The 24,835-nt window shown below is 44.7% G+C and overlaps 2 protein-coding genes and 1 pseudogene across 2 annotated transcripts in view; 2 read left to right on the forward strand and 1 right to left on the reverse strand.

The window, feature by feature from the left end:
* The window catches only part of Scarb2 (scavenger receptor class B member 2), a 193,022-nt gene extending 191,410 nt beyond the window's left edge, over positions 1-1,612 (forward strand). Inside the window, exon 13 of the mRNA XM_051198212.1 lies at positions 1,602-1,612. The gene's annotated coding sequence lies outside the window, so the exon portion shown is untranslated. The remainder of the gene's footprint in view (positions 1-1,601) is intronic.
* Sdad1 (SDA1 domain containing 1) lies at positions 680-23,362 on the forward strand. The gene is made up of 21 exons (XM_051198208.1): positions 680-831; positions 2,790-2,894; positions 3,356-3,454; positions 3,622-3,732; positions 4,873-4,944; positions 5,021-5,121; positions 6,362-6,419; positions 7,270-7,344; positions 8,949-9,050; positions 10,050-10,119; positions 11,004-11,107; positions 12,404-12,461; positions 13,997-14,055; positions 14,981-15,057; positions 15,715-15,889; positions 16,533-16,659; positions 16,801-16,892; positions 17,032-17,222; positions 17,326-17,410; positions 18,823-18,984; positions 22,386-23,362. The coding sequence occupies exons 1-21, from the start codon at positions 742-744 to the stop codon at positions 22,431-22,433; spliced, it is 2,061 nt and encodes a 686-aa protein (XP_051054165.1). The 5' UTR covers positions 680-741; the 3' UTR covers positions 22,434-23,362.
* On the reverse strand, positions 6,829-6,947 carry LOC127232518 (uncharacterized; annotated as a pseudogene).
* Positions 23,363-24,835: the final 1,473 nt, after the last annotated feature.

Genomic DNA, 24,835 nt, shown 5'->3' on the forward strand with positions numbered 1-24,835 from the left:
CTGGAGAGATGGCTCAGAGGTTAAGAACACTGACTCCTCCAGAGGTCCTGAGTTCAATTCCCAGCAACCACATGGTGGCTCACAACCATCTGTAATGAGATCTGGTGCTCTCTTCTGGTATGCAGACATACACACAGGCAGAACACGGTATACATAATAAATATAATCTTTTTTTTTAAAAAAAGAAAAGAATGGTCTCAATATTTTAAAAAAAAATGATTTTCAGCCGGGCGTTGGTGGCACACGACTTTAATCCCTGCACTCGAGAGGCAGAGGCAGGAGGATCTCTTTGACTTCAAGGCCAGCCTGGTCTACAGAGCGAGTCCCAGGACAGGCTCCAAAGCTACACCGGGAAACCCTATCTCCAAAACGCTCCCCTCCCAAAAAATTTATTTTCAATGAAAAAGAATGTTGAGATAATGAAGCCTGCTCATACATGTGGAAGAAACTTCCACAGCTTTAACTTTTCATTGTATTGAAAATATTTGGTGGTAGCAGTAGCGATTGCCCAACAGCAGGGGCCGGTAGCATGCAGACTCCAACAAAGCACTGCAAGTAGGGCGGTTAAGTTTGAGCCTTTGAGACTCCCGTAGCTCGGTACGGCTTGCCGAGCGTCCCACGTGCCGCTTCCGGTTACACACTGGGGAAACACGAGTCTAAGCTGCGGCCGGGACCGGCCGTGACTGACGGAGGGTTACGTTTTCCAAGAACTGCTCGCCAGGGAGCCCGTCTGCAGCCACCATGTCGGGCAGGAACAACAACAAGCTGCCCAGCAACCTGCCGCAGTTACAGAACCTGATCAAGCGCGACCCGCCGGCCTACGTCGAGGAGGTGGGACGGGGATGCGGCCCTGGGGTCCCCCCCCCAAGGCTTCCGGGGCGCTCGGGAAGGGAGAGGGTGTGGGGAAGGAACGTTCCTAAGGACGCCTCCAGCCGCTGGCAAACAAGCCGCCCTGCAGACCACACTGCCACTCAGACACCTTCAAACCTGCTGCCTGCGGGTCTGTGCATCCGCCCGCCGCGGGGCAGAGGGGCCAAGAGGCTGCGCCCAGCCGCCGGCCGCCTCGGATCAGAAACTCTCAAGTCCCTAACATGGATGAGTCCTGTTTAAAGGTGCTTTCCACAGACGGCCGCTCCCGAGCGCCCCAAGCCCTGCCAGGAAGAGCAGAGTTCTCAAATGCCTGGGCCACGGTCAAGCCAGAGTTGAAACTCATTGGGAGCCAGCCCGAGCTAGAGTTTTGAAAACGCTTTGGGAGAAGATCGAGGTCGGGAGTGATGTTAGGTCAGCGTTGTGAAGAACTTAGTTAGCACTTGAAGTGTGTGAAGTGAGCCGAAATGAAAGCGGTGACGTTGTGCTGTTAACCTGGTAGAGGATTCAGACACACGTTTGTCTCCAAAGCATCAGACCATCATCTCAGCCTGATGCCCCTAACTTCCTTCGACATTGTGACTTTTTTCCCCCAGAGGATAGCTCAGCTCAGCTTTTTGATTGTTCTCCCCCACTCTTTACATATGAGCATTTATACGAATGTTTTTTAATACTTGGAGTGGCCAAAAGAGAGTGCCAAACTAGTACAACAAAGTACCAGCAGGCAAGGCCTTCCAGTGCCCCAAGTCCCGTCATTCACAAAGAAGTCATTTAAGAACCCTTGCATTTCTTTTTTCTGTTGTTAGTTATCGTGCAGAGTGGCCGGTTTTATTTCATACTTCATTAAGTATGCACTGTGTTTTGTTATCTGTTCCCCTCCTACACTGCCCTTCCCAGTCCTCCCTGTCCCTCTCTTACTGGTCCCCTTCCTTTTCCTCTGCTCCTGTATTGGTGTATGTCACACATATTTCAGTTCCCTGTACCCTTTAAGAGCTCTTCTTCCTGGGGAGGTGCTCAGTGGTTAAGAGCACTGGCTGCTTTCCCAGAGGACCCAGGTTTGGTGCCTAACATCTTCTTGATGTTATAACCATCTGTAATTCCACTTTCAGGGCGGCCTACACCCCCTCTGGCCTCTGGATACCAGGCACATGTGTCCATACACATACATGTAGGCAAACACTCGGTACACATAAAGAAAATCTCTTCCCATATTCCCCTTTCTAACATGTCTTCAACATAATTTTATAACATAATTATGTTATCAACATAAATTTAAATCTAAAATTGAGCTTATGAGAGCAAACATTTCTTACCATAATGATTTCCTCCCAAGTCATGGTTTCATTGTTGCTCAAGACTGACAGAAAAAAAAATGTGTATATGTACCAAATTTTCATTGTACATTCTTCTGTTGATGAACACCTAGGCCGGTTCTGTTTCTTGGCTGTAGTAGGTAGTGCACCAATAAACATGGGTGTGTGGGTATAACTGTGGTGTTGGATTGGAGTCCTTTTGGTATATACTTAGGAGTGGTATAGCTGGGCCATGTAATAAAGTTCATGTAATAAAGATGGGAAAATAAGCCAGAGTCTGAGTTCCTGACTTTTGTTTATACCACACTGCTCAAGCTTCTGTCCTAAGGAACAGGTCTTCATGTGAGCCGTGTGATGCTAAAGACTTTTCAAAACTCATGTGGGAAGATGCAGAGAAGGAAAAAGGAATGTTTTAAGAGCTGCAGGTGTGACTCAGTAGAGGGTTTGCCTGCCATTCCCGAAGCCTTGGTTTTAATCCCAGGACCACCAAATAAAATGTGTTCTTATATACTTAGACCTTTTTCTCTGTGCCACTGGCAAATTGTGCCACCTTGTTATTCTGTACAACAGAGTGTGACAAACTCTGTTCTCTTTTTTCTTCCCCTACAGTTCCTCCAGCAGTATAATCACTATAAATCCAATATGGAGATTTTCAAGTTACAGCCAAATAAACCCAGCAAAGATCTGGCAGAGCTGGTGATGTTCATGGCACAGGTAAGAAAGTAATTCCTCAGTGAGACAGAGGTGTAAAAATACCACTACCCCATCCCATCCTTGTTGTGTCCAGCCTCTGGAAACTCAAATGTTTCCTAAAGCCTTCCCTTTTGTAGATCTTATTTTCTTCCTAAGATATGTTAGAGGATTTTGATGAATTTTAACACAGAACAAAAATCACAAAGGATTTTTTTAAAATTTGTCATACAGATAGGTTCTCAATTGTGCTGGATACATTTTAACAAAAATCAAAAAGAATTTTATTTTTTAATTCATCATACAGGCAGTTTTAACAAAAACTGCTGAAACCATGAAAGTCATAGAAAAATTGGCATACATGGAAAGCTGGTGATAGAAAGTCATCTGCCTTGTGCATTGGCTGTTCCCTGAGCATCCGAATGTGCAGCTGAAGGTGGGGGGGAAAGGCCGTACTGAGAACTCAGAGCTCTGTTTTGTTACAGATAGGCCACTGCTACCCGGAGCATCTCAGTAACTTCCCGCAGGAGCTGAAGGAGCTGCTCTCCTACAATCACACTGTCTTGGACCCGGATCTCCGAATGGTAGGCGAGTTAAAACGTCCTGTGCATGCAATCATAGTGGAGAAGGGAGCATCTTCCTGCCGAACGTCTTTCTGGTGCCTGGGGGAGGGCAGAGATGGGATGTACATGCTATGTTTTCTCATTTGATTAAGTTCATCTTTTAGCATGTTTCCTTTTCTTCCCCCTAGACATTTTGCAAAGCATTGATCTTGCTGAGAAATAAAAATCTCATCAATCCATCAAGTTTGCTAGAGCTCTTCTTCGAGCTTCTGCGATGCCATGACAAGCTCCTGCGGAAGGTAAAGAGTGAACATTTATTCTCTACATTCCTCTCTTCCTGATCTGGCCTAACAGAGTTTACAGAATCATGAACTTTGAGAGGGTGAGAGATACAGCTGGTCCTTCAGTAGGAGGAAACATAGTGCCATGCAGTTTAAATAGCAATAACAAGCATTTGCTGAGTGCCACTCTGGACTATTCATTAATCTCAGAGGCATCAAGTATGTTTATTCACAAAAGGCTAAAATAGAGACTGTTGAGATCTTTGTGGCTTATGAAACAAATTTCAGAAAGAAAAACTTTGAAGTTTATATTCATTAAGTTAATCCCTCATACCAAATAGTAAGTGACTGTTAATATTTGATTTGAGCATTTGTAGTTCTGGTCTAAGTTGTGAACTACAAATGATCCATGAGACCATGTTTTGGTCACATGCCAAAGGATCTAGGCAGTGACAACTATCAGTGACTCCAGCTCCAGGGGATCTGACACCTCTGGCCACCACGATAACTGCACTCATGTGCGCATACCCAACTGTGAACACACACAACTACATTAATTAAACTTAATAAAAACAAACATTTTTATATTCATTTATAGCACAAAAGAATCATTTTTATTTGTATGGGTGTTTTGCCTATGTGTACTGCATGCATTCACTGCCCACAGAAATCAGAAGAATGTGTCAGGTCTCCTAGAATGAGAGTTATAGAGACAGATGTGGGTGCTGGGAACTGAACTCAGGTCCTCTGCATGAGCAGCCAGTGCTCTTAACCTCGGAGCCATCTCTATGGCCCTCCGTGCTTTCTGTTTCTGGCGGTGCTGGAGATTGAATCCAGAGCCTTGCAGTGCGCTGTCTATTCATCACCCAGGGGTCATTTGGGTTGCTTCTCCTTTTTTGCCTGTTGTAAACAAAGGAGTTATGACCATGTAACAGGTAGGGGAATAGGTTTTCTTTTTCCTGGGGTAGACTTGTTCATTTGGTAACTCCACTTAGGACCCTGGGAGCAGCTTTACCTTTAGCTACTCTTGAGTGTTTGCTTCTTTAGATCTCATCTAGCAAAGAATGAAGTAGGAAAGTAAACTTGTCCTGAGCATTGGTGCTTTTCTCCAAGGTCAGACATGCTCATCAGTTTCACAGGTGCACTTTCTTTCCTCAGACTCTGTACACACATATTGTGACTGACATCAAGAACATAAACGCCAAACACAAGAACAATAAAGTGAATGTGGTAAGTGGCCTTCGCTTCCTGTGCTCCAGGCTTTGTGCCGTCTGTCTATCAAGTCCTCATCCCCCTTGTTCCCTAGGTGCTGCAGAATTTCATGTACACAATGCTGAGAGACAGCAACGCCACCGCAGCCAAGATGTCTTTGGATGTGATGATCGAACTCTACAGAAGGAACATCTGGTAACACGTACAGGATTTTTTCTCATGGGGAATAGACACACACACATTTGTTGTTTTCTTTTGTTTTTTTGAGACAGGGTTTCTCTGTATAACAACTCTGGCTGTCCTGGAACTCACTCTGTAGACCAGGTTGGCTTCGAATTCAGAGATCTGCCTGCCTCTGCTTCCCGAGTGCTAGGATTAAAAGGTGTGTGTCGTCACCACCGCCCAGCTCTATTTTCCTTTATAATGATTACAGAGCTCATAGATAAGTGTGGCTTTTTGTCTTTGTTTTAGTCTAATACACTTTAATATACTCTATTATACATTGAGGTTGAGTGTAGAATACAGAGGTTGGTGCTTTTGTCAGCTGAACGTGAGTTACTGTTACCTGGGAAGAGGACCTCAGTTGAGAAGATGCCTTCACCAGATGGTCTGCAGGACTTTATGATGCATTTTTTTAGTTGATGACGGATGTGGGAGGGTGTCATCCCTGGGCAGGTGGTCCTGAGTTGTTTAAGAAAGCAGGGTGAGTAATATGAGGAAAAAAGTCAATAAGCAGCATTCAGTGGCCTGTGCTTCAGCTCCTGTCCTGACCTCCTTCGGTGATGGAGTGTGAGCTGAAGTGAACCTTTTTATCAGCTGTGGTTGAGATTTCACTGAGTTTTTTAAATGCTTTTTAAAGTTTTTTTTTTTTTTAATTTTATTTTTTTGCACGTACCTTGGGTGTGTGTGTGTGTGTGTGTGTGTGTAAGTAAGTAAGTGTGCCCACGCTTGGCATCTGCTGTCTTCCTCAGGTGCTCTTTATTGTGTATGTTGAGACAAGGTCTCTCATTTGAACCCAGTTGAATTAGTTCAGCTAATCTGGCTAGCTGGCTTGCTGTGGGGATCACGTTTCTGCCAATAGACAGGCAGCTGTGCTCCCAACAGGAGTGCTGGGATCTGAACTCAGGCCCTCATACTTAACACAGGTGCTCTCCCTACTAACCATTCCTCTAACTCTGGGTTTGCAGTATTGTGTTTTTTCCCTTCTGAGTTTCCATTTTTGTTTCTTTTACAACAACAAAAGTGCTGAGTGGGTTCCTGTGGCACCAAATGTTCTTCACATTGATGACTTCAAGTTGTGTCCTCAGACTAAACTGGAATTTAGGAAGTTTTGTACCTGTGCTGACTCTGAGCAGCAGCTTGTCACTGTAAAATCCCAGAAGTGACCATCCTAATGTCAGAAGTACTCAGTATTTTATGCTGTTTTCTCTTCCAGGAATGATGCTAAAACTGTCAATGTTATCACAACCGCCTGTTTCTCCAAGATCACCAAGGTGAGCTGCAGGGCCGTGCAGGAGTGTGCTGAAGTGGGGCTGGGTGTGTCAGGAGGAGATGGCTGCCATTTCTACATCATGCCTTACAAATTCTGTAGTTCAGTTGACGCCTCCAAAGTGTGAGCCAGGAAAGTGACTCTGTAAAAAGAGACGCCACCAAACCCAACTGCATGATAGGGCAAAATAACAGCAGCAGTTTACTTTTTTTTCCCCTGTGATCCTGGCTTTTCTTCTGTTGGGCTCCGGCACAGTTGAAAGAAACAGACAATGTGTGACTTATAAGAAAGGCTGTGAGGCCCCTTTCTTGGGGATGTTGAAATTCTCAGTAGTCTTCCTTAAGAGAACTGTATAAAGTTTGGCGGATGTTTGTGTTTGTTTAAGTCACTGTTTATCAATAGATGCGAGTGTACGAAGGCACTGATTGGATGCTGCTGCCTCAGTGCCAGTGCCTTAACTGTGTGTGTTGTGAGACTAGAGGTCCTTCTGTCCTTGTCAAGGGGAGCGCTAACCTCTCCCTTCGTTTGACATGTGCCTGGCAGTCTTTTTTCTAATAAATGATTGACTTAGGGGTTTCTGGGGATGGAACCCAGGGCTTGGGCTAACTCTCAAGCATGTGCACTGCCATTGAGCTATGTCCCTCTCCTCCATCCTAGTTAAGGACGTTATTGCGTATTGTGAAATGGATTGCGTATTTGTAAAATGAAATATGCAATCATGAAAAAGGAGTGATTATCTTCCTCCCGCCCGCTGGGGTTCTTTTCTTCAGACATGTGCATGTGGGGAGGAAGTGTAGACAGAAGTCTGTTTGTTGTCAGCTGGGTATGTTGACTTGTTTCTTGTTGGTCTTTAGATACTAGTTGCTGCTTTGACATTCTTTCTCGGCAAAGATGAGGAAGAGAAACAGGACAGTGACTCAGAATCCGAGGTGAGTTGAATGCATATCCTCATGTGTTGCTCCTCAGAGTTCAGTCTGTCAGACCTTTAGATGTTTGAGTCAGAAGAAATAAGTGTCACATATATCCTTTTTTTTAAGTCCTGCCATGTTGAGACTTTAATTCAAAACATTTGCAATGTATTCCTTTTATTTATCTAGTAAGACTAAAATGTAAATCAGGAAAAAAAATTTAAAAAAATATAAATCAGATTCATTCAACCCTGATCTTAGTTCTGAGTTATTTCTACCTGTTCACATTTAAATTTAGAAGAAAAGAAAATGCTGGCAGTTATGAAGTAGTACAAATATTACGAAAGTAGGAAAGAGAGAATAATATTGCAGTGTCTTTAAAATCAAGATTGTGATTAAAAAAACTCTTAGAGAAGTAAGAAGTTCTTTTAAGAAAAAAAAAAAAAACAAAAAATATGCATATACATTCCGGGCGAGAGCGGTACCCCAGTGGTTTGAGCACTTGCTCTGACCTCTTGTAGAGGACCAGAGTCTGGTTCCTAGCACTCATCTTGGACAGTTTACAGCTATGTATAACTCCAGCTCCAATGGATTGAACACCCTCTTCTGTTCTCTGTAGGGATCTCCAGGGACGCCGGTGTGTACAGATACACACACAAACACAAATAATTTTAGTATTGTGGTAACTAGACCAGGGGGTAACATCTTACTATATTTCCTTGTAAAAACTTTGAGACTGTAGACAGAATAAAAGTTTTCTTGACTTTGGGTTATTTCTCTCGTAGTTCCTTCCTTCCAGGTAACTCATTTTGTTTCCAGTACATTTATTTGTCTGTACAGAAGGTCTGCATACATTTAGAAGCTATGTGCATAATATGTCCACATTGCAGTGTGCTTTGTGTCAGTGTATGCAGATGCAGTTTGTTTACATCTGGAATATTCCAGAATATGAATGTATTACACTGTAATAATTCTTCTATTGATGAATACATTTCCAGTTTCCTTCAAATAAAAGAAACGTGTCTGCATATCATACTGAAATGAAAAATAAATACTAAATCTAAGAATAAAAATCACCGAAGCAGGGAAAAATGTGTGCCCTCTTTTTGCACAGTGCATAGTTCCTGATTTTTAGAGTTGTAATTAGTAGGTGCATGCAAAAAGTCTAAGAACCAAAACCAAAGAGATGGCTCAGCAGATAAAGCTTGTGTGTAGTGATCCCAGCGTCCCAAGCTGCATCTGTAGAAGCCGTGTAAAGATGAGAGTAGAGAATCATTCTACAGAGTTGTCCCCTAATGGCTATACCAGCACTGTTTAATGCACACACGCATACACATGCACACACATGCATACACACACACACACACACACACTCACTCACTCACTCTGATGCTAACCAGGTTGTTTTATTAAACATCCCACCACCTGTAACTCCTGTTCCTGGGAACTCAAAGACCTGTAGCCTATGTGAGCACTGCGCTCACATCCGTATTCTCACACACATATACACAAGATGAAAAATTAAATGAATCTCTAGAACAAAACGGAATGCAGTTGAAGGTCAGTGCACTACCCCTGTGCAGATTTTCCTTGCTGCTGGTTTCCCAGTGTCCTTTGCTCTTCAGGATGAAGGACCTACAGCGAGGGACCTGCTGGTGCAGTACGCCACAGGGAAGAAGGGCTCCAAAAACAAGAAGAAGTTGGAAAAGGCGATGAAAGTGCTAAGGGTGAGGTTTGTGCCTGGAAACGGCAGTAGTAAGTGTAGAACTTGCATGGAGTTTGGAGTCAAGAGATAGTACTAAAAGCAAAAAGTATAATGAATGGTAAGCATTTCCGGTTTAGATGAATAAGTTATGTTTAGCTCTGACAAAACTGTGGTGAATAAATTTGATTAAATTTACCTTAGATAAGAGATCTTAGAAAACGTTTGGTATTTGGTGATGGTTATTCCAAGCATTGTTAGTTTGATCCCCATGGGGTGGGGGGAGGAAGAGAGTGTTATAGTTCATTTGTGGGTGGGGTTAGGATGTGTACATGTTTGTGCATGCATTTACACATTTTATAGCTGATATGCTTTCAAAGCTTTATTGTTGTTTGGTTGTTTGAGGCAGGCTTTCACTATGTAGCTAGCTCTGGCAGTCCTAGAACTTGTTCTATAGACCAGGCTGGCTCCAAACTCCAGAGAACCACCTTCCTCTGCCTTACAAGTGCTGGGATTAAAGGTGTGCACCATCATGCCTGGTTTCTCAAAGCTTAATTTTAAAAGGTGAAGACAAACTTTAGTTCTTTCAAATGAGAAGAGATTTTTAGAACAAGTTTTTGTTTTGTTTTCTCTTTTAAGCTAGTTTAGCGGGGCAAGGAAATAGCTCAGTGAGTAAGAACTCTTCTGTGCAAGCATACCCACCTGAGTTCAGGTATCTAGTACAAGCCAGGTGTGGCTGCGTACATCTGTAACCCTAGCTCTGACGTGAGAGGTCAGGTGGATTGTTGGAAATTGATAACCGGCCAGCCCTGCTAGAAAACAGTAAGTCTAGGTTCAATAAGAAACCCGGTCTCAGAGAGACAGAGCTGAGTGGTAGAGCACTCACATCTTCCCCTGTTGGGCACATGGTCTACAGTCAGTCTAGGACTGGCTAATGGCCTTCAGGGCTCAGGCACATAGACATAGAGCATGTCACAGGAGTTTGGAGCCAAGGGGTTTTGAATGGGTTTCTCTTCTCTTTCAGAAACAAAAGAAGAAGAAGAAACCAGAAGTGTTTAACTTTTCAGCTATTCATTTGATTCATGATCCCCAAGGTACCATAATTACTACTTCTGAGTTCCTTGTTGGCCTTGTCACTTCCTGTTTTCTTACCCATTTTAGACCAGTCTTATTTGAATCACTTAGGAAACTGGGTAAAGTGCAGATTCTGATTTATCAGGGCATGGGTGTGGCTTTGGAATCTGCACTTCCAAGAAAGTTATAGTAGATTGGCTGCTGGCAGCCTGCAGACCACACTCTCAGAAACAAACTATATCCATAGTCGCTGTGAAAGTTGATGCACAGTGTCTTGGGAACCTATATTTAGGAATATGTATATATACACATATATGCATGAAACAATTCATGGAAAGAGGCAGGAAAAGGTATATGGGAGGGTTTCAAGGGAGAAAAGTGAAGGGGGAAATGATATGATTATAACATCAAAAGATAATGATTTTAGAAATATATCTTAGGAATCCAGGGCTGAAGAGTTTCTCTGGCAGCTAAAGAGCACTGTCTGCTCTTGCAGAGAACCAAAGTTTAGTTCCTGGCACTCACATCAAATACTTCACCGTGCCATCCAACACCTTCTGGCCTCTGAGCATCTGCACACATGTGCACATACAAACATACACTTAAAAATAAATAAGTTCTCTTAAAAATGTTTAAAATCACCTTGAGTGTTGGCACTCAGGAGGCAGAGGCAGGCAGATCTCTGAATTCTACAGGCTAGCCTGATATACACAGTGAGTTTCAGGACAACTAAGGTTATATAGTGAGACCCTGTCTTAAAAAAAAACCTCGGGAGTCCTTAAGATGAATTTGGGGCACTGTATTTGATCTTTTCAGTGATGTAACTCCCCATGCCCTTTCCCTGTGCCTGTTAAATGCTGTCTGCAGCCACAAACCCACGGTTCCTGTGATTCTTTCCTTCCAGACTTTGCAGAAAAGCTTCTGAAGCAGCTAGAGAGCTGTAAGGAGAGATTTGAAGTGAAAATGATGCTCATGAACCTCATCTCCAGATTGGTGGGGATTCACGAGGTGCGAAACACACTTTTTCTCTTGATGGATGTCAGGAATAGAGGGAATTCAGGAAGTGTGAAATGTAGTTGGTAGATGTCGGGAGTGGAGTGGGCTTGGTAAAAGAAAGCAGTTATGTAGAACAGTGTCTTGGTTCTAATCCCCAAGCATTTGCACAGTTAGAATCAGCAGCTTTCCCTCTGAACGCAGCTGCTTTTATATACCACTGTTGCCTTTCCAATATAGATGCACATACTAATGTATGCACATTCAGTTCTCATGTAACCATTATGTGCTCTGTACTTCATACTTTCACGTACGTGTTCATGAGCCAGAATAAACTACGTACATCTCTTGCTTCTGGTTACCTTTCAGTGTGCCTAGCCTTCCTGGCATTTAACTTCCAGGTGTTTCTGGTAGTTGTATGTTTGCAAAGCTAGGATACCCGGGTATTTTGTATTGAGTTAGAGTGTAAGAGCTACTTGATGTGCGTATATCGTATGCATGTGGATACTCTTCAGAAAAGCTGCCTTTAGAAAAAGATTAGCAAAATTTTAGATCACAAAGTGATCCTTGGAATTGTTCTCTTGACTGCTTTGTTTTTTCCCTCTTACATGTATGGGGGTTTTGCCTGCATTTATTTTTATGAAGTGCATGTGTTCAGTGCCCACAGAAACCAGAATAGAGCATTGGACCCTCTGGGGCTGGAGTTAGTTACAGATGGTTGTGAGTCATCACATGGGTGCTGGAACATGTCCTCTGCAAGAGCAGCCAGTGCTCTTAACAGCTGAGCCAGCTCTGCAGCCCAGTTTTCTGACATGGTTGTCATGACTGGTTCTGCTCTGAGATTGTTGGACAGAGTGCAGTGTCCCTCCAGTGTGGTTGGATTAGGAGACAGTACAGTCAGGAGTGTCAGTTTGTGGCAATCTGATAATACCAGGGCCACTCAGATTTGCCCTGCTCTGTCCCCGGGGGCTTTAGGACCCTTGCTCTCCTTCTGTGAACACCAAGACAGAGCTCTGCAGCCCAGGCCAGGGTCAAAACTAGAAGAGTGTTGGGTTTTGTCTACCTTTCCCTACTTTATTCTACTCTTCCTCTCTCATAAGTAAGTTAGCAGGGTAGTGTTGGGGAAAAAATTCTTTTCCTAGGTTACTGCAGCATATTGAATTAGCCTGTGGTAAGGTTGCTTACTGAGACTAAAACAAGTCAAAAACATTCCCAGTACATTTATCTTGGTGATGAAATTACATGATGAAAAATGAAATTTTATGCTTAAATTTCATAAATATTAAAGTTGGTGTGTTCTTCTCTCCACAGCTTTTCCTCTTCAACTTCTACCCTTTTATGCAAAGGTTTCTGCAGCCCCACCAGAGAGGTAACCTGCCCGTGTGTCTGCTCCTTGCTGGCTGTAACCTAATAAGTGCTAGTCTTTTGTTCTAGCATCATTAGTGTGTGTTTTATATAGAGAAAAGAAAGGAAGATGGAAGGCTGACGTGGGAGGACCAGGAGGCACTATAGAGGACCTGGGTTCACTTCCTAGCACCTACATGGTGGGTCACATCCATCCATAACTCCAGTTAGGAGATCCAGTACCCTCTTCTGACCTCCACAGGCACCAGGCATGCATATAATGCACAAACACGAGTGCAGGGAAAATATCCATACATAAATAAATCATTTTAAAAAGTCTAGTTTCCACCTTTAACTGTAGTTTTGTGGTAACGGGACTCTATGTTACCGATCTCCATGGCCTTGTGTGCCTTCTCAGCTAGCAGTGACACAGGAGCCAGGAGAGATGGGTGCTTGTTTTGGCCAACAGGAAGGAAGTAAGTGAACATTTGAACATCTGACATGAGCCTAGCACCGTGCTGAGTGCTTTCTCTGCATCAGTAGATGAAACTCTTCAATGACCTTTGCAGTGAGAAAGTGACCACAGCATTGATGTGAATGGCAAGACAGTGTTTGCCTCTTTCCCAGAGGCCTCCTTTTGTTTTGGTTGGTGGTGGCTTTTGTTTGGCTTGTTTTTGTGTTTTGAGAAACTCTCACTATGCATGCTTGGCTAGCCTGGAACTCCCTGTGTAAACCAGGCTGGCCTTTAATTGCAGAGGTCCTCCTGCCACTGGCTTGCACCATGACACCGGTTTGGGTCTTGTTTGTTTTTGAAACAGGGTCACTGTAGCCCAGGCTGGCTAGAACTTCAACAAGCCTCTTGCATAGGCCTCTTGTGTGCTGTACTAACAGGCATGAGTCACATGCCTGGTCCAAAGGCCTCCTCCTTTCCATACACTGTGCTTCCCCTTGGAAGGGATGGTGTTCATACATACATATTTGTGTTTGTCCAACAGATGTTTATTTTGTGACTTACTTGGTTACTTTGGGGCTTGAGACCAGATTTGGTGTGTAGCGCCAGCTGGCCCCAGTCTCAAGGTCCTTCTGTCTCTAGGACCTCACTACTGTGTGTTAGGATTGTATGTGTGAGCTACCACACACAGCCTTCTTGCTGGTTTTTGTGACTGGGCAGAAGCCAAGGAGAGCAGTACGTCTGTTAGACACTAAGATCTGTGGTAACCATAAAGCAGAATCCTTACTCTCGCTGAATTTGTGCCCTAAAAGGAAGTCTATGCAGTACTGTGGATAATACTCAGGTCAAGGTTTAGAAGAGAAGAGCAGACTAAGGACAATATTAAGTATGGAGGCAGATCCTCTTTTAGGCTGTAGAATCTTGGAGGGCCTTCTTGATGAGGTAGAGTTGAAAGAGCCAAGAGGTGAGCCCTGCAGATAGGTAGAGGTTGTGTTCAGGTGGAGTAAGTTAAGTGACAGTCATGTGATAACTGAGTTTGCTTGCCGTGTTGCTGTAGTTCTTGGAGGCAGGTGATAATGTGTGCTCTTTCTTGTCTCTTGTGCGTTCAGAAGTCACGAAGATCCTTCTGTTCGCTGCACAAGCCTCTCATCACCTGGTGCCACCAGAGGTGAGAACTCACCCTGACCTTGGGACAGTAGTGCAGTGCAGTGTTGCCACCGGACCCATTGCATACGGTGTTGCCGCTGCTGGGCATATTAGGGTTTCTTCCCAGAGCTGCTGTCTCTCGTTTCTCTTTCTTTACATGAGCAGAGGAAGCCTAACTCCTAAGGGGATGTAACAGAAGTCGGCTGTACAGTTCACAGAAGGGAACAAGCTTAGGGTTCTGACTTTAATGACCAAGGTTTATGATTATTGTTTAAAGCTGCTAATTCTTTGATTAAAAGAACATTGGATTATCCTGTGTCAAAGCAGAGTTTTGTTTTGATTTAGTCATTGTTGAAAACAACGTAATAGAATACGTATAGTAAAAAACCAGAAGTAGCCAGGTGCCGGCTCTCAGGAGACAGAGGCATTGCGGATCTCTGTGAGGTCGAGGCCAGCCTGGTCTACAGAGTGAGTTCCAGGACAGCCAGGGCTGTGCCATAGAGAGATCCTGTCTCTGAAAAACCAAACAAAGCTAAGCAGAAGTGGGGGCTGGAGAGATAGCTCAGTGGTGAGAGAACTCACTACTCTTCAGAGACCCAAGCTTGGTTCCTAAGCCCAAGTGAGACAGCTCGCAATCTGCCTGAAATGAGCTGCAGCTGCTCTGGTGCCCTCCTCTGGCCTCTGAGGCCACCAGCACACACAGCATGCACACATGCAGATACACACTAAAATATTAAAGTTTTAAAAAAAGAAAGCAATGTTAAAGAACATTGTTCCCAACACTGGTGACCTTTTCCTTAAGTACAACCCAGAGAGCTGAGCTGGAGGTGCATGGCTCTCTCCCTCTCTTCCTTAGTTTTGATTCTCAGCTCCCATCCTGAAAGTAGAAGAATCCTCTGGAAGCAAGGACCCCTCTCCCGACTCACCACTTTTTGTTTCCAACTCAGATTATTCAATCATTGCTCATGACGGTGGCCAACAATTTCGTTACTGACAAGAACTCTGGGGAAGTCATGACCGTAGGGTATGTAAACATGTTTGGGTATAGTAAGTGTTTTTAATGTACCAACATGGACAGCAGAGCTGTAGGTGTGGCCTTCTCAGAAGGCTCTGTTTGATTTCATTGGTCAGAATTTTAAGGAGGGAACCAGATAAACAGTGCCTGTCCTTCTGATCAGCCATGTGATGTTTTGCAGTTTACTCTTGTGTGAATCTACTCACCACCTAAGTGTTTCTTTTCCTCCCACCATGAATTTTTCTTGCACTGGGACAAGTGATTTATTAATGAGTCACTCTAAAGAGAGTCTGGAGAAATTCAGTAGCCCTTGTGGTTAACTCAAAGTGTTGTCTAACCTAACACATTAAGGTGATATGCTAAACAGTTACTTTGTATCTCTCTTGCTATCTGTCGCTGGGATAACAGCCCTAAAGACCTTTAACCTTTCCCAGCAGTCTTCATGCCTTCTCTCCTTAGAGTGGGTGAGCAAGCGTTTCCATGATTTGTTGTACCCAACACTGGTCCTTGTTACACTGGTGGAGCAAGTGACTGACTGTCACGAGTAACAGCCTGTGAGGCTGTTCATTCTTTCTCTGCCACACTGCAGGTTTAGGGTTCTAACCCGTGTTCCTTTTTTTAACATAAAATTGCCCTTTTATTCTAAATTCATTTTTCCTTTTCCAGGATCAATGCTATAAAAGAGATAACAGCTCGGTGTCCTTTGGCCATGACTGAAGAACTTCTCCAGGACCTGGCTCAGTATAAGACACACAAAGATAAGAACGTAATGATGTCTGCCAGAACTCTGATTCATCTCTTCCGGACCCTGAACCCTCAGATGCTTCAGAAGAAGTTCCGGGTAGGCGAAGCGTGCTTAGGGTGGTCTGCAGATTGTGGTCTCAGAAAGTGAGGGCAATGCCTGCTGTCACACTAGTGATGCTGTGCATGACTCGTGTGGCTCTGTTTTTCAGGCTTAGGATGTAATTGGTTGAATTCCTTGGTCCCCAGCCCTTGCGGCAGACTTGTGTTCTGTGATGAGGGCTGGGTCTTAAGGGCCTGCTGGCTGTGGGCACACTGCAGTCCACAGTGTCAGACAGTGGCTGATGCACAGCCCAGCCAGGAGCCACCTCTTTCAGCAGAGAAGGATGTGTGTAACCCAAAGAGGTGGCACTCTTGAGACTTAGTCAGGACAGTTATTCTTTACAAAAGCCAGTTTCTCAGTTTATGTCAGATGGCATTGAGAAAGAAGTGAACTGTGTTCTGCTGGGATGGGGAGCGGTGGGGGATGGTTACGTTGTTGACCTGATGCGTAAGCAAGTTGTTCCTGTTATCTGACTATCTCTTTTTTTTTTTAATAGTAGTAGTATTTTAATAGTAGTAGTAGAGGGCCTTCTATCTCCGTTTTTTGTTTGTTTTTAAAGTGTTCTCACTCTAGCGGACCTTCCATAGTGAATGTTCCTTTTAATCTAAGCACCTTATTTTTAAATAATTTTCTCTTTTAGGGTAAACCTACTGAAGCCTCCATTGAAGCAAGAATACAAGAATATGGAGAGTTAGATGCTAAAGATTACATTCCAGGAGCAGAGGTTCTAGAGATTGAGAAAGAAGAGGATACAGAAAATGACGAAGGTTCATTTTCCTCCCCTTTGCCTTGCCTTTTGCTGGGGATTGAACCAGGTTCTCACTCATGCCACAGAAGATCTAGCCCTGAAGCTGCCTGGCAAGATCTGAGCGAATGGCAGCTCTATCTGTGAGTTCTCTTTCACACAGATGGATGGGAAAGCGCCAGTCTCAGCGGGGAGGAGGAAGATGGAGAATGGGTTGATGTGCACCACTCTTCCGATGAAGAGCAGCAAGAAATTGTAAGTCCATGTGACCTCTCGCAAGGGCATCACTTTGTTTGCCAGGATGCCTTGCTTCCTGGGCCGTGTTAAAGTTTAAATGACCTTGCTGTCACTTAGGCGGGTAGCCATTTATCCTTTCGGCTCTATGCTTTTCAAGGCCAAGAAGCTGGACAGCATGCCCATGGAGGAACGGAAAGCCAAAGCTGCAGCCATCAGCACGAGTCGGGTTTTAACTCAGGATGACTTCCAGAAAATCCGCATGGCCCAGATGAAGAAAGAAATGGATGCTGCCCCCGGGAAAGCCCAGAAAAGGAAATACGTTGAAATCGACAGTGATGAGGAGTCCAGGTGAAAAGGGCACATAGCCAGATCTGTATCTGCTTGCGTGGAGTGAAAGCATCAGGGAAAGGAGGTCACCGTTGTGTTGTATTGTTTTTATCCCTCACCACAGGGGTGAATTGCTCTCTCTGCGCGACATTGAACGCCTTCATAAAAAGCCCAAGTCTGACAAGGAGACAAGACTGGCAACTGCAATGGTGAGTGGGGCACACCATTCCTTCTTCTGTAAACAGAGATGAATAAAATGAACCATGAGCCCCAGTGTATAGGTATAAACTTCATGGCACGTGCTCAATGCACCATTATTAGGTGAGTGTTTTGTTTTAAGGCAGGCAAGATCTTAACATAACCCACAACCCAGGCTGGCCGAAAGCTTTAATTGAGGGTGACCTTTGAATTCCTGGCCCTCCTGCATCTACTCTCCAGGTGGTTTATAGACATGTGTTATGAGCACTTTCCTAATAGCCGGGTCCCACAGTCCCATCAGCCCCAAAATAACACACAGAGACGCTGTATTATGAAACTGTTGGCCGGTTACTAGCATTTCTTATTTTCTAACTCTGTCTCAAATATTAATCCATAAATACTAATATATGTATTTCTACATGGTCTTATCTTAACCAAGAACACCAGACTCTCATCCTTTCTTCCCAAGATCACATAGAGATTCCTACATTTCCCAGAATCCTCTACCTCTCCTAGTCCCACCTATCTTGCTTTCCTATTGGCCAACAGGGCTTTATTCATTAACCAATAAGAGAAACATGTTTACAGAATGCCATTTCTCATCAGACATGTGCTTCCATGCTTGGTTTATGCCAGGCTGGGGAAAGGACCCAGAGCCTGTGCCTACTAAGCAAGCATTCTACCAACTGAGCTACATCCCAGCCCCAATTAGGCGAGAGCTTCTATTGTTTTGTTTTGTTTGGTGTACTTTATGTTGTTGTTTTGAAACAGGGTCTCTCTATGTGGCTGTCTTGGAACTCTCCATGTAAACCAGGCTGCTGTCATCAAGCTCAGATGAGCCTGTGTCTGCTGGGAGTAAAGATATTCCCACTATATGTGGCTATTAGATGAGTTTTGACAACTGTGTAGTCATGTAACTACCACCCAAAACATAGTGTAGAGGATAGAAATGCAGATTATGAGCTCGTGATATTGGGATGCTGAGCACATTGTTAAAGCAATAGAGAAACATGCTCGCAGTCAGAGTCGGCCTGTGGCTCATGCTGCTGCCACTCACGTTTGTGCAGTGACCACCTTGTCCCTTCACTGCTGTGAAGCACTGTCCCACACTAGCTCCCCCTCACCTTTGCCGCTTTTGAATGGAGACCCATGTGGGCAGTTAGAACCCATGTGCTTTCTCCTCCACTCTTCCACACCCTGACGTCTTCCTTCCCCTTTTCCCACCATGCCAGCACCAGCTTGGCCTCTGGAATCTGGTGAATCTGGGTGTTTCCATTTATTTCACTGAGCCCAAGCTTTGTCTCTGTTGGATTGAGTCCTAGGAGTCCCATCTTGTGTCCTTGGCATCCAGCAGTGATGAGATAACTCCCGAGGTGTGTTGTTATTGAAGAAATACGAATCACTATTTGTTTTTTGCCAATAGGCAGGAAGGACAGACCGAAAGGAATTTGTGAGGAAGAAAACCAAAATAAATCCATTTTCCAGTTCTACAAATAAAGAGAAGAAAAAACAGAAGAACTTTATGATGATGCGATATAGCCAGAACGTCCGGTCAAAAACCAAGCGCTCCTTCCGGGAAAAGCAGGTGGGTTCAGTGTGGAGCCCGAGTGCTAACACAAGGCAGCTGTCTGCTCAACAAGAGGGTGCCTTCCGAGGACCACATGCCAAGTGTGCTTTGGGTTGCAGGGAGCCAGCAAGCGCTCTGAGGCTCGGGCCAGTTGGGGTGGGTAAGCCTCAAACCTGAGCTGATAGGGGTCTCCATGTGACCTGTGGGTGACCCTGGGTCATCTCTATAAGTAAGAGAAACAAGCTGAGTCCCCTCTGTGGTCCATTCCCATGCTATAGTAGTCTCTGGCCTGTGAATTAGATTGAATTGATACATGTTGTACATAGGACTTTTTCTAAAAGCCCTGCAGTGGTTGGGAAAAGCTCAGGAGAGCATCGCTCAGTACACAGTCCTGCTGTGTTGTGTTTCTATGTTTACCAGCCTTGGGGATTTCTGTCCATTGTCGCTTAGCTGGTATGCTTGCCCGTTTTGTTTTAAGATGGTCTTACTGTGTGCTTTATAATGGCTTGAACTTGCCCAGGCTGACTCTCCTCCAAGATTGATTTGCTTCAGCCACCTGGGTGCTGCTCTGCTTCCCGACTGCAGGCATGTACTGCATGCAAGGCCCTGTAGGCATGCTGCTCGGGTGGCTTGCTCATCTCATCGATGTGCTGTAGTAAACAGATTGTCACTGTGTGTTTTCCTCTTCTGGGAGCATGCCAGAGCTTACTAGGTATCATTCTGAAGCAACTGCAGAGAATCTGCAATTCAGGCTACACCATCCCTGAACCATCTTTCCTGGTAGCTAACCAACAACAACCTGCCAAGACTGAGTGTGGTGGCCAGCCCTCTGGGCAGCTATGTGACTGTGTGGGTGCTACCACCTAAACTCTATTTTTATTCTTTACTTGTGATCTCTGTTTAACACTGTAGATAATAGTGGTGGCGTTTCTAAATAAACACTCCCATCTTGGCACACAGTTGAATTGACTCAAGTCCTGCCCTTCTTCACATCGTGGAGTTGAGGCAATTGCGCAACCATACTGTTGGCAGCCTTGCTTCTTTGAGGTTTAATTTGGCATAGTGTATCACTCCCCACTTCCTGATTTGTAGAATGCCGGGTTTTAGCATGCTAGAGAAACTGGGCTTTGATCCTTAGCAGTGCTTTATTAAACATTTCCCTCAAAGATTAGACATTTTAAGACTAAACTAAGAATGACACATTCACGGCTGCTGGTTTAAGAATGTTTCTTCATCCTGCAGTTGTCTGGCTGCTTGAACTAACACATGAGTCAGCATTCCTGCATTGTTTCCTTGCCTTGCAGTTTCTTCAGGGTTTCCCCGTTCTAGAACATAACTCTTGTTCCTGACTTTCCATATTGTTTCAGCTACACTTAGACCGTCAGTGTTTAAAGTAAATGTGAGATATATCAAGTAAGCTGGGGAGTGGTGGTGCACGCCTTTACTCCCGATACTTGGAGGCAGAAGTAGGCAGATCTCTGTGAGTTCAAGGCCAGCCTGGTCTACGGAATGAGTTCCAGGACAACTAGGGCTACACAGAGAAACCCTGTCTCAAAAAACAAACAATAAGAAGCATCAAGTATTATTTTTAAGTAAAGATGATAAAATTAATTTTAGTAGTATGACCTGTTTTACCTAATATATGAAAGTATTTCTAACAGTTAATCAATGCAGACTTTTTTTTGAGATATTTTATATTTGTGGTAGCTAATTAAAATCCAGGGTCCTGTCTTACACAACACATCCAGTTTGAACAAGTAACTCTTTGTTCTGATTGGTTCTATTCCTATTTTAGTATGTGTGATGATTCAGCATTCATGCATGTGCCTCCTGTCAAATGCGCAGAGAGGCCCCAGGCAGCCTCTAAGAAAGACCAGTGCTTCTCCCTCTGTGGGTGTTTCACTGTCCTGAACCAGATGTAGAAGCCTTGCTATGGCACTCACAGGGAGGGAAGGGACTGTAGACATGCCTTCTTTCAGCTAACGACATTGGAAGGGGGAAGGAGCTGAGATGTGGGAAGACTCAAGTAGCTAGCAGGTACTGAGGTAGTGCTTGGCCTGCAGCTTAACTCCTCAGGGCTTCTCTGTGACACACAGGAGCAGGTCCTGTGAGTGAAGTGTAAACCGACAGCCAAGCCAGACCTCCTTAGCCAAACTGACTGAGATTCTTCCTTTTCTTCCATACTGTCCTAACAACTCCCTCCGCCTGCCTACAGAGAGATGCGAAGTCTCGGCAGGAAGCGTGGAGACTTTACATGCAGAGCTTTACAAGGTTTAGATGCAGAGCCAGGCCACATCTATCCTAGAATGGTTTTTATACTTTTGAGGCAGGGTTTCAAATGAGTATGAGCCCAGACTGGCCTTGAATTCCATCTTTGTGACTCAGCCTGCCAGGTGCTGAAGGTGTGAGTCAGGATACCTGACTCCCAAAAACGTCTTCTAAACAAAGCACAAGTTAACACACACCTTAGTAAGTAAGAGTCATGTTTGGGAATAAATGGAACGTTGTTCATCACACACTGGAGATGTGTACCTTAGCCTTGCTTGCCTTTTACTTCTTAAAACTCAGGCTTGTTCTTCATAGCCTTTAGTATTGTGGGTTGTCTGGGGAGGGTTAGAGATCTTGAGTGGACATCTGTACCTCTAAGTGCCGAGCAGAGAAGTGCTGGGTGCTACCCCCAAAGTCGGGGACAACACTATTTCTGTAGGAAACATGAGGTCACTGCAGATGTTAGGTCTGGTCTTTTTTTTTTTCCCTGGACCTTAAAGTCTACCTTCAAATTCTACCCTGTGCATCGTCATCACAGGATCGCCCATTTCCTGTGGCTGGAAGACAGTCGTGTCTGACTAGAACACACACACAGCACTGCTCTCATCTCGCCTGATGTGTTTCTGGCACAGAGTGACTAAAGTTAAAAAAAACTTAGAGCCTGGGTTGATGAGATGGCTCAGCAGATGACGTCCAGGGACCCATGAAGTGCAAAAAGAGAATCAGGTCCACAGGGTCCCTCCCGACCTCCACAGGGGAACCACGATGGGTGCACACACACCCCCCCCACACACACACACACATAATAATAAAAACAAAATCTTTTAAAATTAAGAGCCTGAGTTAACTAGGAAGAAATATTTGTCTTGATCCTAATTGCCAGACTTTTGACTCTGAATGCTAATGTCTTCAAGTGTGAGCCATTGAAAAGAAGTTATAGCCGTGGCGAATGGTGAGGTTGTCTTACTGGCTAGGCAGCAATCGGCGTTACCCACTGAGCCGTCTTGCTGACCTGGACTGGATCCCGAGGGAGATATTTCACTGTGTGATGTTTTGGGGTGGCTGTTGACACAGTGGTGCCTGTCTGGTAGGTTAATGACCTAGTTGGTGTGACTGTTGTCACTGTTGACATTTTCTTTCTCCTCTTGCAGCTGGCACTACGAGATGCACTTTTGAAGAAGAGGAAAAGAATGAAGTAACTGAGCAGCGAGTTATCCACCCACCTCCTGCCAAACGCTGTGTGCATCGACATGCCGAAAATTAGCAAACCTTTGCTTACATTAAAAAGCCAAGAAACACTATATTTTGGAAACCACAGTAACATTTGTAGCAATTTGGTATTTTTAATTTGGAGATGGGGCTGGTGAGAATTTGAAATGTAAATAGTCGTGACGTTAAAATCTCTTATCTAACTCCCAAGTGCCTCCTGATTGCTGCTGCATACATAGCTGAGTGAGCCAGACCACCCCTTGCTGAGGGCAGGTGTACATACTGTGTTTATAGTGAGCTGTAAATAGTCCCTATTCCTGGTCATTCGGGCTCCTGACTAACTGCAGGGATGGGAATTGTACATGCTCTTCAAACAGGACAGTGTTACAAGAGTAAGAAGGTCTTGCTTGTACAGGCTTGAACAGGCTCCTGCTGTACAGACTAGGTACACAATTGAGTGATACTTTTTTTGTTATGTAAAGAATTTTGGCTAAGATCTCATTTTTTAAATCTCCTTAAGTCTAAATAGTGATTTTGAAATGTCTATCAGGGTGCGGTGGCACACACCCATAATCCCAGCATTTCAGAAGCTAAGGCAGGAGGCTCATTGGTTTAGAACCAGCTTGGGGAATACTGGGTTATCGGGGCAGCCTGTGCTGCATAGTGAAACCCAATCCAGAAACACAGACAGTCTTAGAACTTTCCATTCCTGTTCTCTGCTGTCTGCTGCTGGGGATTTGTTGTTGTTTGGCTGTGCTGGGGATCAGCCCCAGGGCCTCGTGTTTCTCACTAAGTGGACTCTGCCTCTGAGCTTCAGGTCCAGCCCTGAGTGCCTGTCTACTCTTCACATTGGTTTGATCAGTCCCCTTCATTCTCAGCTCAGCCCATTGCTTGCCTTGTTCGAAACCAGCACTTAACACATTTTTAATGACAGATAGGTGTGTGAAGTGAACAGTCACGCTTGATCCCTGTGGGACCTGCTCTGCATGCAGGCTGCTGGATTTGGAAATAGTTTGGTGCCTTTTGCCTCCTATCTTAGGTAATCTTGTAACGAGAGGCTGTTGCATGTTTGGCTTAGAGGGAATTGGTAGCTGCTTCTAGTATTAGCTTCCCCTTCCCCCTCTTCATTGTTCTGAGTTCAACCTTGGTTCTCTATCCCCTGTCACTTTCCAGAATGGAGGCCTGGGTCACTGTTAGGGGATTGCCCAGCAGCTCATCCCGCACAGCTGTGGAGGAAGTGGCCAGTGCAGATCTGACTGTCCCCCTGAAGCCGCCCTCCACTCCTGCTGGGCTTCGTTGTCTGTCTGAAGTCAGCTGAGACACTCCCTCTGCTGTAGCTGTGCTCCTGCCCCTACCTCCCAGCTACTGGGGTTCAGGCACTGCCATCCATGCCCAGGTTCTGGGCTACGGGGGTCCTGCCCAGGCCTCGGCGGCGTATGAATCCAGAATACCAGCACATTCCCTGAATGACGTTAGCAAATTTCACTGGTAAAGAAGTGCCGCACACCTCTTCTCTGCCGCATCCCTACTGCTACATAGGTGTTTCCTGTAGTACAGAGAGCACAGCACGAGTGAACGCCTGATTTAACCCCTGCCTGCCTGCTTGCCTGCCAGGGCTGTCTGTAAATGTTGTACCACCTACCTCTCTGAGTAAATTGTGTGTTTTCCTTTCTCTTGTCCTTGTAATAGTTAAGTTGCTGTGTTTATTTTAACCACCGAGTCCTGTGTTTTGGCAGCTACTTTAAAATGCATGCGGAAGTCTGCGTATAAAGTACTGTGAGGTGCTTGTGACTGCACACAGTGTTTGTGTCACGTGGAAGGCAACACCATGTTCCGTTAGATACAGCTGTGCTTCATCGAGATCCAGTCACTTCACACTGTACCAGTCATCATCCCTGTGGCTGCCGCTGTTGCATCCCGATGCCCGTGGGGGCAGGGCAGTGCTGTAGAAAACTTGTTCTTGAGGCCTCTGGTTAAGTCAGATGGTGTTGGTATAATTTTTAAAGGTTGTAGTTAATACAGATTTTGTTTTTAATTTTCTGATCCATTGAAAATTGAAAATATATAGAGAGTATTGCATTGAAATTCTAGTTTAACTAAAATGTTTAATTGTTCTGGGTATTCTGTTTAAGTTTCACGTATGCTTCAACTATACATAGACAGTGGTGCTCCCACAGGTAGTATCCTCTCATTAATTTCTTGCGTGGTTGGAGTTCTGAGATTTAAGTAAGTTTAGCCAGGCATGGTGACATCACCTACAATCCCAGCATTTGGGACAATGAGGCAGGACAGGAAGTTGTTGTGAGTTTGAGGCATTCTGGGCTACATAGCAAGATAGCAAAACCATGCCTGGGGAAGAGTGGAGAGGTCCGGACTACAAGAAGGAAGTTGG

The sequence above is a fragment of the Phodopus roborovskii genome, unplaced genomic scaffold (assembly GCF_943737965.1).
Source record: "Phodopus roborovskii unplaced genomic scaffold, PHOROB, whole genome shotgun sequence".
NCBI lineage: Eukaryota > Metazoa > Chordata > Mammalia > Rodentia > Cricetidae > Phodopus > Phodopus roborovskii.